The sequence below is a fragment of the Phaethon lepturus genome, unplaced genomic scaffold, assembly GCF_000687285.1.
Source record: "Phaethon lepturus isolate BGI_N335 unplaced genomic scaffold, ASM68728v1 scaffold25222, whole genome shotgun sequence".
Lineage (NCBI taxonomy): Eukaryota > Metazoa > Chordata > Aves > Phaethontiformes > Phaethontidae > Phaethon > Phaethon lepturus.
This window is the reverse complement of record NW_010522992.1, coordinates 1-10,831: the sequence shown is the minus strand read 5'-3', so window position 1 is coordinate 10,831 and position 10,831 is coordinate 1. Positions and strand designations below refer to the sequence as shown.

Below are 10,831 nucleotides of genomic sequence, written 5' to 3'. Positions count from 1 at the left end.
TTCCCTGCTGGCCATCTCGATGGCCTCCCTGTTGGGCGGGGGGATCAGGAAGCAGACGGAGGGCACCATGGCCTCGTTCCCCGTGGGACTGATCACCTTCCACTTGGTCCTCTGGGAATTGTCCTCCAGCACGCACTCGTCGTTCCGGCAGATGGTGATCTGCGGCGGCACCGACACCGCACGGCCCATCAGAAACCAGCAGCGGGGCTGCACACGCCTGCCCTTGCCGCCAGCTTCCCTCCTGGGGGCCAGCCAGCTTCCATAAATATATATATATATGTTTGTAATTTTTTTTCAATCAAGCAAAAGCTTGGTATAGTGCCAAGCGGTGCAGCACGCTCGTGTCTGGAGACGAAGGGACAAGGAAGCTGAACGGAGCTGGCTACCACCCACATGCCTATTTGGCTCAGGATGATGAAGCCCATCCTCCTTGGGGAAAAGGACTTCAGCTCCTGCCCAGAATAAATCTGAGACATGAAAATCTGGTCCAGGAAAAACAGCTGTGCTATTTCCCTCCTTCTGTCTTCCCACTCCACTCCTGCTTTCCATTGACAGACACCACGGAGCTCATCCTAAACCCTCGCAGCATTGCGGCGGGGGCAAACCTCATCCCCGCCTTCCTTTTCAAAGTTCCGCCATCGCCTTGCCATCCAGTCCTACCTCGATCTGCCGATAGTCACAAACAGCCTTGACGGGGATCGTGCTCTTCACAAGATGCTCCGGGTTCCTGGGCCGGAGCTGGACGATGGTTTTGGACCGTCCCACCAGGCTGGCAACGGAGCTCTTCGACTGAATGAGCTGCTCCTTCTCGTCCTGGCGGAAGGAAGGATGAAGGACGGGTTGCTCGAGGCAGGGGAGAGGAGGTCTCTCCCAGGCATTTCGGCACCCCCCACCCCAATGCTGGCCTGCAAGAGCTACGCTGGGATCTCAAGGGTTGAACAAAGATCCTGCTGCCCTAACAGGATGGGAAAAAGGCTCAGGAGAGATGGGATGGAAGGGAGGTCTGATGTCAAGTCATGGGAGGGACCTCTCCACTACCGCCCTGCAAAGCCCCATGCACGCCTCTGGCTCTTTTGCTGCTAGGACAAGAAAACATTGTCTTTCGAAAGGGAAAAAAAGAGAACACAGCAGCATACACCAAAATTAAAGTCCCAGGAGATGTAAGTGGCCGAGAGCAGGACAAGCTCCAGCCCAAAGCTGGGGACGTTTGGTTGTCTGGAGGAGATACCACAGAAGCATGCTCCCTTTTCTAAATCAAAGGATGAAGGCATGATTAAACCAATGGCTGGTTGGGGATACGATGAATTACGCGGATAAAACATCTCAGGAGAAGGGGCTAGTGGTGGAGTAATCGCACAGGTCTCTGGGTTTGGGTAGAAATTCGCCAGTTGAAGGAAAATGCTGCATAATTGATTCCCACAAGTCCCTGCGGGGTTTGGTGATGGGACAACCCGGGGGACTGGTGGCCAAGCTGCCCTGGAACAGCCTCCGGCACCGATGTAGACGTGTGCGGATCACGACCCTGGCAGCTTGTGTGATTAGTGGCAGCTCTGCCCGTTCTGGCTGCAAAAGTTTAAAAAGGATCCCAGAAAACTGTTCTCCCTCATGCTTGGTACTCTCGGGGTCAGTTAGTGAGCTAACAACAGTGGAGGATAATTTAATGGTAAAAAAAAGAAAACGAAAAGAATAAATGATTAAATAAACTACCTGTGCCTGTCCCGGGGAGCATGATTGGAAGAAATACAACTTTAACTTATCAGGTAAGAAAGAATAATAAAAGCTGAGCTCAGGGCAGCTGCCCCGGTCCTGAGATCGTGGCCACTCTCCGGCTGCCCGGATGAGCCTCTCCCACCCCGCGTGGCATCTGCCAGACTTCTGCTGTTACAGTGCTCGCGAATACAGAGCCCGAGAGCCAGGCTGGCTGCTCCGTGCCCTGGTAGTGCTGGAGGACAGACCAGGATGACCCCAAGACCACGACAGAAAGGATGGCACCCCCAAGCCTCCAGGAGAGAAGACGGCGAGCCCCCAGACAGCTACGCACCCATCACGAACACGGAGCAGCAGCATCCCAGCTTCACTGGGGTCTTGCTGGAGATCACTGGTGTGCGCTAAGAGCAAAGCCAAAGCAGCCACCTGCCTCCACACACTCCAGTGTCACCGTCTGGCACTTCCACCAGTGGCTCAGCAGGTAACCCACAGCCCAAATCCTCCCCCGTCCCTGGTTTCAAACACCATCTGATGCTTTGCTCCTTGGGTTTTGTTTTTAGGTTGGGGTTTTTTTCAGGCCAATTCGGACAGGAAGATCACAGCACAATTGCCCGTCATCTGCTCTCTGCTACGCCGCAGCTAAGCCAGGCCACGTGTTCAGAGCTCAGCGCTGCTGAGCCCCCGGCCCCGCGCGCAGCCGGGCTGCCCTGTCTCTCCCCCCACCGGCACAGCACGACGGATTAACGTGGGATTTGGTCTGGATAAAGCGCCGGCGTTTCTCCGCATCCCACCACGCTCCGAGCAAGCACCAGCTCAAAAGCAGAAACAGGAGGATCCTGTGGGCTCCGCGCGACACCTCTGTCAGCAGAACACGACCGGCTCCACGCAGGCCAGGGTGGCACGATGGGCACCGGTGGGGAAGAACCAGCATCAAGCTACGGATGTGCACAGACAGCACACGCCACCCGCTCTTCACCCCCAGGATACAGAAAGACGCTGGATGGTGCCTCTAAACAAAAGTAACCCCTCGGCTGTTGTAACGACCGAGATCCGGTACCATCGGCAGCGTCACATCCGTGCAGCGGTGTAGCTGGGGTCGCACACCTGCGCCCCGTGGCCACGTACAAACACATGCAGCAGCTCCAACAAAAAGCAGAACATTGACCAAGATGGGGAAACAAGCCACCATACATGAAACCGCGTCGCCTCAGGAATAAAATGAGCCATTTTCTCTGGGAAGCAAGAGATGCCCCAAGCAATGCTGCTGGACCGGAGCAAGAAAGCCACCCATTGCCCGCCCAGAGTGGTGGGGATTTCGGAGAACCCACCATGGAGTCCTGCAGCAGGTCCTCCAGCCGCGTCAGGCTCGTGTTACGGTCGCAAGAATACTTCCTTTTGATGGAGTCCTGCAGGTTGCGCAGGTAGGTCTCCGACTCCCGGGCGTCGCTGAAGAACTGCAAAGGCAAAGAGGGTCACGGAAACCTGCACAAGGCCACCGAGCAGTCAGCAGCACGCTGCAGGCAAGGGACCACCCAACATCTCAGCCCGCAGCTCCCAACGCTATCCTGGCCTGAGGGCTACAAGGGCAGCAAGCAGCCCACGTGGATGGCCAGGACTACATGGAAGCTGATCCCTTTTGCTCTAGCAAGACATGCCCGAGAGCAGCTGGTGAGAAAGAGAGGATTCAGGAGAAAGAAGCCCTCATGAGCACCACAGATCCCTCCTTCCCTCTCCCACGAAGGGATCAGCAAGGTATGAAGCTCACGCAGCGGGCTGCAGTGGATGGTGACCAGGGACGTTTGGGCTGCCCCTCCCAAGTACCTGGAAATAGGCAGCGTTCTCCTTCACGTGCTGTTCCACGCACAGGCAGAGCTGCTTAATCCACTGCCACTGAGTCTGCACGGCAGCGCTGTAGGCCTGGGGAACACACGCGCCCAACGGCGATGAGTAACGAGCATTTACCGGCCAGGAGGGTCACAGGAAGGACGCAGCTGCCACCGGCGGGATGGACATAAATGGGCAAGATCTGGCTGCAACCAGGAGGGTTTGGACACAGGCACGAAGAGCAGGAGACGGCAGACCCTGGACCAGCGATGCCGGGGGCTGCGGCAGGCACAGGTCTGCTTTCTCCCACCCCAGAGAGAAATACCAGGGAGAGACACGTCCCCGCAGCCCTTTGCTTCAGCACCATGGCTCTCCTGCAAGCCGGGGTAACTCCAAGGGAACCGAGGCCATTCCCTGCATCGCCGCGCTGCGGAAAGGCTCATGCTCTGTACAAGTGTATCTGTATCTTAATTTGAGATGGGGATTATTTGGGAATGGCCTCGAGCTTCTCATTGCTCTGCCCAGAATAAAACAGCTCTACCACTGCACTGATGGTCTTCTGCCACCATAAACCGCTTTATCAGCCCTGGCTGCCCCTAAGGGCACCGTGGGGTGGGACAGCAAGGTTCCCAGTCCCGGGTGAGAAGATTTGCTGCCAGCCCATTCTCAGGGCTCCTCCCGGCTCCTCCATGTGCTGCTCACCTCTACGGTTTGCTTGGCCGGGTGGTTCTCCAGGGACAGCAGCTCGGCGGTGTCCTGCAGGGAGCGGAAGATGTCCTGCTTCTCTTCCAGCTCCGCCGTCAGCTCCTGCATGAAGGACACAAGCGAAGACCAAATCTCGGCTACGGGCTCGCTCAGACCTTGTGTCCAGCTATTACAACGTGCAGCACGGACGCGCTGCAGTAAATAGCAGCGGATCTCAGGGAAACGAGCACAGCTTGTGGGCACACCACAGCCGGTTCTCATCAGGACGCCTCCCCTGCACCGAACACACAGGGCAGATGTAACACAGGTACTGGAAACCTGCCCCGGGACCTCTTCATTCCAGACAGTGAGATTGGGGAAAGACAGCAAGTTATTTATACTGCTTTAAAGAGGAATCAATTTTCCTCTTTAGCTCAGACTTCCCTCCGCCCAGTTAAAGATGCCTTCAGTTCCAAATAGTGCTAAAAAGGCATCTTCTCATGCCTTTGCAATGGAAACGCAATTGAACAAACATTTTTTGCACTTTCTGCTCTAGACAGAGCTCTTTCATCAGCTGCACTCACGAGCTACAAGCTCAGTGACTGGGGAGGGAGCATCCAACCTCTGGGGACCTCAGGTCCGTTGGTAGCTGAAGGTCCCACAGCAGATCAAAAGCAGCAGCGGCGTGAGCACCCATTCCACCAGCCCTGCCCCGGGGCCACTCACCGAGAAGTAGTTTTTCTTGGCTGCAATGTTAGGGTTGTTGTCGCTCCAGTCATAGGCCAGTTCCTCCTCCTCCTTCTCATTCAGCCAAATCAGCTCAGCAGTGGCCCGAGACACAAACCCATGCAAGCTCTGGAGGTGTCTCAGCCGGAAGCTCGAGGTTTCCTGAACACAACGAAGCGTGATTCCTCTTCCCTGCTCTGAAGGCAACCGTTTTCTTCCCCCCTCCCCAGCCTCAGAGCAGGGATGCTCAGGAGCAGGGCGGCAGGGATGGACCCCACGCTCCCTGGGCAGTGCTAGAAGCCCACTCAAAGCCCACTCACCATCAGCTTGCAGTACTGCGTCTCCAGCTTGCCAAGCGTCTCTGTGTAGCTAGCGCGGAAATTCTGAGACATTTTACCCTGAAGGATGAAAAACGCTCCTGTTACCTGACACAGGATGGCATCACTTGAAGCCCCATCTCCAAATCTTTCTCCCCAGCTCTGTGTGAGCAAGAGGCGGTGGAGAGGATGGCTCAGGGCAGCAGCCTCTTGCACCAGCCCAGCGTCCATTCAGAAGCTCTGTCCTTAAAAAAATACCTCTGCCCCAGGCACCTTTACCCACAAGAGCCGATCCCGATGCCCTCACCCTCCCGTACACGTTGTGCCACGCAGTATGGCGCCCAGCCCATGCCACCATACCTCATACATCCTGGCCTCCTTTACGCTGGAGCCCAGGTCCTCCACGCTGGTATGGACGTGCCGCTGGGTCTCCAGCTGGGTTTCCACGCTCGGCAGGTCGGTCCCCCACTCTGCCCGCTCCAGTCTCATCTGAAACAGGCCAAGAGGTCCAAGTCAGCACTCCTCATCTGCGGGGGCATATCTCAAAAGCACACGATGGCAAGGAAACCTCCTAGGTCACTCAAGAGGGAACAAACACCACGCCAGTCCTGGTGGAAGGTCCTAAGCCAGTGCTCCGACACCGACTGATTTCTGGGACAGCCTACACAAGCTTCACAACCACGTAAGACCAAAGGACTGACCGCACCAGTACAGAAAGGATCTTCTGATACCGACTGATCAGCAGCATCACAAGAGAGAAGACCCAACTCAAGACAAAAGCGTCGGTGCTCTCCAGAAATTTTGAACCATCAAAGCAATTATTCACAGATAAAGGCAGGAAAAAGCCCAGACCAGCTTCCTAACTCCCCGCATCAGTGTGAGCGGAGGCAGGTAATTTGGCCCAGAGAGCCAGCACTCACCTGCATTTCCTCCACCCAGGCCAGCAGCTCGTACACAAAGCGGAGGCTGCCTTCATCTTCAGAAGAGGAGATGGCCACCAGCTCCGTCCTGGTCATGGGCTTCCGGAACCAGGAGGCAGAGGAGGTGTGCAGCCCCTTTGTCAGGGACTCGCCCTTCAAGTGCGTCGTGCTCAGTGTGGAAGTGGGCACCAGCTCCAGGGTGGAGAAGTGGCCTTTCCTGTACAGGTTAGTGCATTCCAGCCTCAGCGTCACCAGCTCATCTTGCAGCCGCATGATCCTGGAGGAGCAAGCAAGGCACGGGTAACGAGATGCACGCGCACTCCCTCCTTCCCCACAACAGAGCAGAGGAGCCCTGTGCATCAGCCCATGTTTCTCCATCCGCAGACCATCTTGGACACAGCCCCTCTCACCTGAACACCAGCTCCTCCAGCTGGTAGTAATTCTCATCCCGAAGGATCTGCACATCCACCTGTAGCTGGCGGATGAGCCCCTCGCACTCCTGCAGATACACGACCACGTCGGATTCGTACTGCACCGGCTGGCCCGACTCCAGGTGAGCAGCGTCCTGCACCAAAAGAGGAGAGACTGAGGGCTGGGTCCCCTCAGCCCAGGCACGTGGGCCGAGAGAACACGATAGCAGCCCAACGTCAACTTGAAGACCAAAAAGACCTTTTGATCCACAAGCTTGTCTTGAGCAGAAGAACATGAGTTCATCGCTCGCAGCACACCCAGGACAGCCCCGTTATAAAAGCTCTTGCAGGTGAACTGAAAGCTTCTAGGTGGGCTTCCATGGTTAATCCCATGGACAGTCACTTAAACATGCGTCTCATTTCTTGCTTGGGTTTAACTATTTTTAGCTCCCAACCCTTACACCTCTTTCTCCTAGAACAAAACACCCCTCTTCAGAAATCTACTCCCTACCCAGGTAGCTAGTCTGCAGCTGAGTCCTTTCTGCCAGTCTTTTAGACAAATAAAACAGATTTTTGGGTTTTGAAGCCTCATTATACAACAAGCTTTCCCAGAACTGCAGCTCTCCTCCAAGCCAGCACCTCTGCAGACGTCCAGCCTCGCTAGCTGCATCCCCAGAGGCAGCCAGCTGCTTGGCAAGGCCATTCCCCTGCCCCTCCGTCCCCAAGGTCCTCGTGCCATAGATCACCAGACCCACCACCGCCCCTACAACCCCTCTGGGACAGGCTCAACGTCAGGAGAGAAAGGAAAGCGGTCCAGGGGAACCCACCACCCCACGCAAAAGAGAGGGGAAGAGATGGGCCTGAAAACAAAAAAATACATAAAAAGATTAGGAGGGGGAAATAACACCCCCCACTCACAGCTTGCAGCGTGTTCTTCGCAAGAGTGAGTTTTTCTTCACAGCTCAGAGCACCATTCTGGATTTTGTTAGCGATTTGTAGCAGCAATTCCAGCCTGCGATGACAGAGGGAAAGAAAATGAGAGAGAAGCTTTGGGACATCCCTCCAGCCAGGGGAGTGGGGGACGTCCCCGCAGGGGACTCCGCACCGACCTCTCCACCGCCGGCCGCAGGAGCTTCTCGCGCTCCAGCATCTCTATGATGAGCTTGCCCCACTCCTCTTCCACGTCGTTGGGGTGGTACCCCTGGGGCAACTTGATGCGTCCAAATTCAATCCATACCTGGGGAAAACATCAACAGAATGGCATTTCCTACCTCCTCCTCGAGCTGGCTAGAGAGAGGTTGCAGCAGGGAAAAAGTGGGGCTATAAGGCAACGGCTCTGCCCCCGCTCCTGCAGCGTACTGCTTGCTACATCATTTACCCGGAGGGTTATTTCCACTTCTCCTTTCCAAAACAAACCTGAACGGAGCACACTTTAGTCCTGCTAAAACCACAATGCTCCCACCGACAAGCCTCTGGGTAGCCACGATGATACTTGCCTCTAACAGTTTGTAGAGCTCCTCCGTCCTTGCTTTTTCCTGCTCTTTTGCTGGGATTTCAGTTTCTTTGAAGTGTATGTATTGGTTATAAAGTGCCTGTGGTGAGAAAGGCTGATCAGAAACCACCCTGGGGAATATCCCCACTCAGCTCTCAGCACCGAGCACATGGGATGCTGCAGAGGGACCTTGCCCGGGACCCACCTTTAGCTCTACAGGGTTCTGGGGGAAGGATTTATCAGACATGAGTATCGTGTGCTGCTTGATCCATGAGATGAGGGACTCCACACGGCTCTGGTACTCCAGCCACCTCGAATCCACCTCCTGCGGGGCGAGAGCACCCTTGCAGAGCCCTGCCGGCGCGCAGGTCTCCGCGGGGAAGAGGCAGAGCCTGGCTCCGCCGATCAGAGCACAGAGGGAACCGAGGTGCCACGGTCACAGCTATGGGGTGGACTGGCCGCCTGTGCCTCCCTGCTGTGATGCCATCCCAGGTACAGGACGCAGGAGGAGGATCCTCCTTGCAAGCTGCTCCATGGAAGCCAGCTCAGCTTTCCCACAAGCTCAAAACCCACGGCATAATCTGCAGAGCCTGGAGAACGCTGTGGACCTACAGGCACACCGGCAGTTCTCAGGGCAGACACTAACAGGGAAGCTCCTTCCTCCTGAGCCTTTTCCACCCATCGGCTATCTACCATGGCTGACGGGGAACCTCCGACCCTTCCCACGACAACCAGCTGCCTCCCAAGCAGCAGTGATGCTTACGATAGCGCTGATCCCTTCTCCTCCCTCAGGGACTTTGGGAAAGGCATCGTAGATCGAAGACACATAAGTTATCACAGATTTCTCATCTGGAGAGGGGACGTCCACGTCTGGCAAGGAGGAAGAAGAAAGGCAGTGAGGAAGGGGAGTGGGAGGAGAGGTCGGTATCTCCCCGCACCACCCGCTTGCCCCGGCCACCCACCTTCAGCGTCCAGCAGCCGCGTGACCCCCAGCCGCTCGGCGATCTCGAAGGCCTGCTCCAGGTTCTCCCGGTTACTCTGGATCTGCACCCTCTCCATGTCCACCAGGTCTGGCCTGCAAGACACACGCCAGAGTCACGATGCTGGCAAACAGCACAAGGTGCCCGGAGCAGAGCCTCCCGGACGGGCACCGCTGTCCCAGGCGGCTCCCGAGGGCTCGCTCTGGGCCCGATCCTGTCCCAGGCTGATGGCTCTCCAAGGGGAGCGGGGCTGCAGCACCTCCCCAGCTCATTCCCTTTGGGAAGGGGACGGAGGCTGGGCAGGAAAACTTCTCATGTCGTGCTCCTCTGGGAACCTGCCCTTTCCAGCACCCGCTCCGTACCCAGCGTGCCAGGCTGGGACCGCGAGACCTCCCTGGAAGGAGGCGCACAGAACAGCCCCAAAGCGGGGCGGCTACACCTCTCCGGAGGACACGAGCAGAGCCCTTTCCCCGCAGCACCCTCTCCCCGGGTGCTGCCGGCCCCGCACCGGGAACAGACACACCAGCGAACCGCGGCACAAACGCAGCGCAGGTGAGCACGGCGGAGCCGGGAAAACCCCAGCCTCTGCGCACCCCATGCCCTGCCGGCCCCCGCCTGCAGCAGCCTTGCGTGTCCTTCCCTGCCAAACCCTGCCCGCTCCTCCCAGCCGAGCGGGCACAGAGCAGCACGGCACGGCAGCGCTGCTTCCAGCTACCAGGACATGCTTTTCCACGGGGCCTTAGCTATTCTCCTGCAGGCTCTCAAAGCCGTGCCCGGTGCCCTTGACCAAGCAGCCGGGGCAGAAGCCAGTCCCACCCTCGGTCGCTGCCAACGCTGAGCAGGTGGAAAGTGTGTGGGGCTGTGCTGTCTCTCAGGGAACTGTGAGAGGATTAACTGCTGCTTGGGAGAGCTCCGAGACCCTCGGATGGAAGCGTGGATGGAAGTGCTGCTATTCCCGGAGCAGAAAGGGCAGCACTAACACGTAAAACACGGCACCACAGTTTAAGAGCTTTTCTTTTTTGCCTCTCTCTCCAACCTCATTCAAGATGTCTTTTCTTGCAACCTGATGCATTTGTTGCTCTTTCCGAGCATCCACCCCCCAGCTACCTGGCAGAAGAGATGATTTCCAAGTAAAAGAGACATTGCTGCCTGCAAGCCTCACCTACATCTCCAAGCACTGCAGACCATCACCAACCGCGGTGGTGGGCAGGGACCCCCGGGAGGTGCTGAGCCCCCCCTCCCTCCCGCCCAGACGATGCTCTCTGCTGCTCTTTCCTGCCTACCTGTATCTGTGGATGAGCGCGTTGAACATCTTCCCATCGCTCCAGCATGATGAGAAGTTGGTGCACTTCACGCCGATGTAACCCGCCGTCACCTTCTGTGTCCACAGAAGCAGCTTCTCCTTGGCCGACATATCCCCCGACTCCCCGCTGATGTAGATGTCGGAGATCTGCAAGGAAGCGGCACGGCCGTGGGGTGACGCGGGAGGAGGAAAGGCTCCACCAGGCACGTCCAGTTTCTGCGAACGTGCCTGAGACCTGGCAGCCGCCAGGAAGGGCGGGAGGGAATTCTTGGTCTCCGTGGGGGAGAGGGGCCCCCCCAGCCGACAGATATGGGAATGGACCATCGCCCCTGCAGGAGCGCACCGGGGGTGCCGAGGTGTGGCACGGTTTGGGCAGGTGGGAGATCCAGGCGGGCGAGGGCAGCACAGCCCTTTGCCAACCCCATTTCACGGGGGCACGAGGTGCTGCTTGGCCACGCGCACGGCCCA

General features: G+C 57.3%; 1 protein-coding gene across 1 annotated transcript in view; it reads right to left on the bottom strand.

Annotated features, from left to right (window-relative positions):
* The window catches only part of LOC104616852 (microtubule-actin cross-linking factor 1-like), a gene marked incomplete at its 3' end in the record, with an annotated part of 34,577 nt that extends 23,890 nt beyond the window's left edge, over positions 1-10,687 (bottom strand). Inside the window, exons 1-17 of the mRNA XM_010281999.1 lie at positions 10,344-10,687; positions 9,043-9,155; positions 8,844-8,950; positions 8,286-8,405; positions 8,085-8,180; positions 7,698-7,825; positions 7,507-7,600; positions 6,589-6,743; positions 6,179-6,455; positions 5,619-5,747; positions 5,262-5,339; positions 4,942-5,103; positions 4,234-4,338; positions 3,529-3,624; positions 3,036-3,161; positions 661-813; positions 9-159 (exon numbers count right to left, since the gene is read on the bottom strand). Of these exons, the coding sequence (XP_010280301.1) occupies positions 9-159; positions 661-813; positions 3,036-3,161; positions 3,529-3,624; positions 4,234-4,338; positions 4,942-5,103; positions 5,262-5,339; positions 5,619-5,747; positions 6,179-6,455; positions 6,589-6,743; positions 7,507-7,600; positions 7,698-7,825; positions 8,085-8,180; positions 8,286-8,405; positions 8,844-8,950; positions 9,043-9,155; positions 10,344-10,687 (2,434 nt within the window). The remainder of the gene's footprint in view (positions 1-8; positions 160-660; positions 814-3,035; positions 3,162-3,528; positions 3,625-4,233; positions 4,339-4,941; positions 5,104-5,261; positions 5,340-5,618; positions 5,748-6,178; positions 6,456-6,588; positions 6,744-7,506; positions 7,601-7,697; positions 7,826-8,084; positions 8,181-8,285; positions 8,406-8,843; positions 8,951-9,042; positions 9,156-10,343) is intronic.
* Positions 10,688-10,831: the final 144 nt, after the last annotated feature.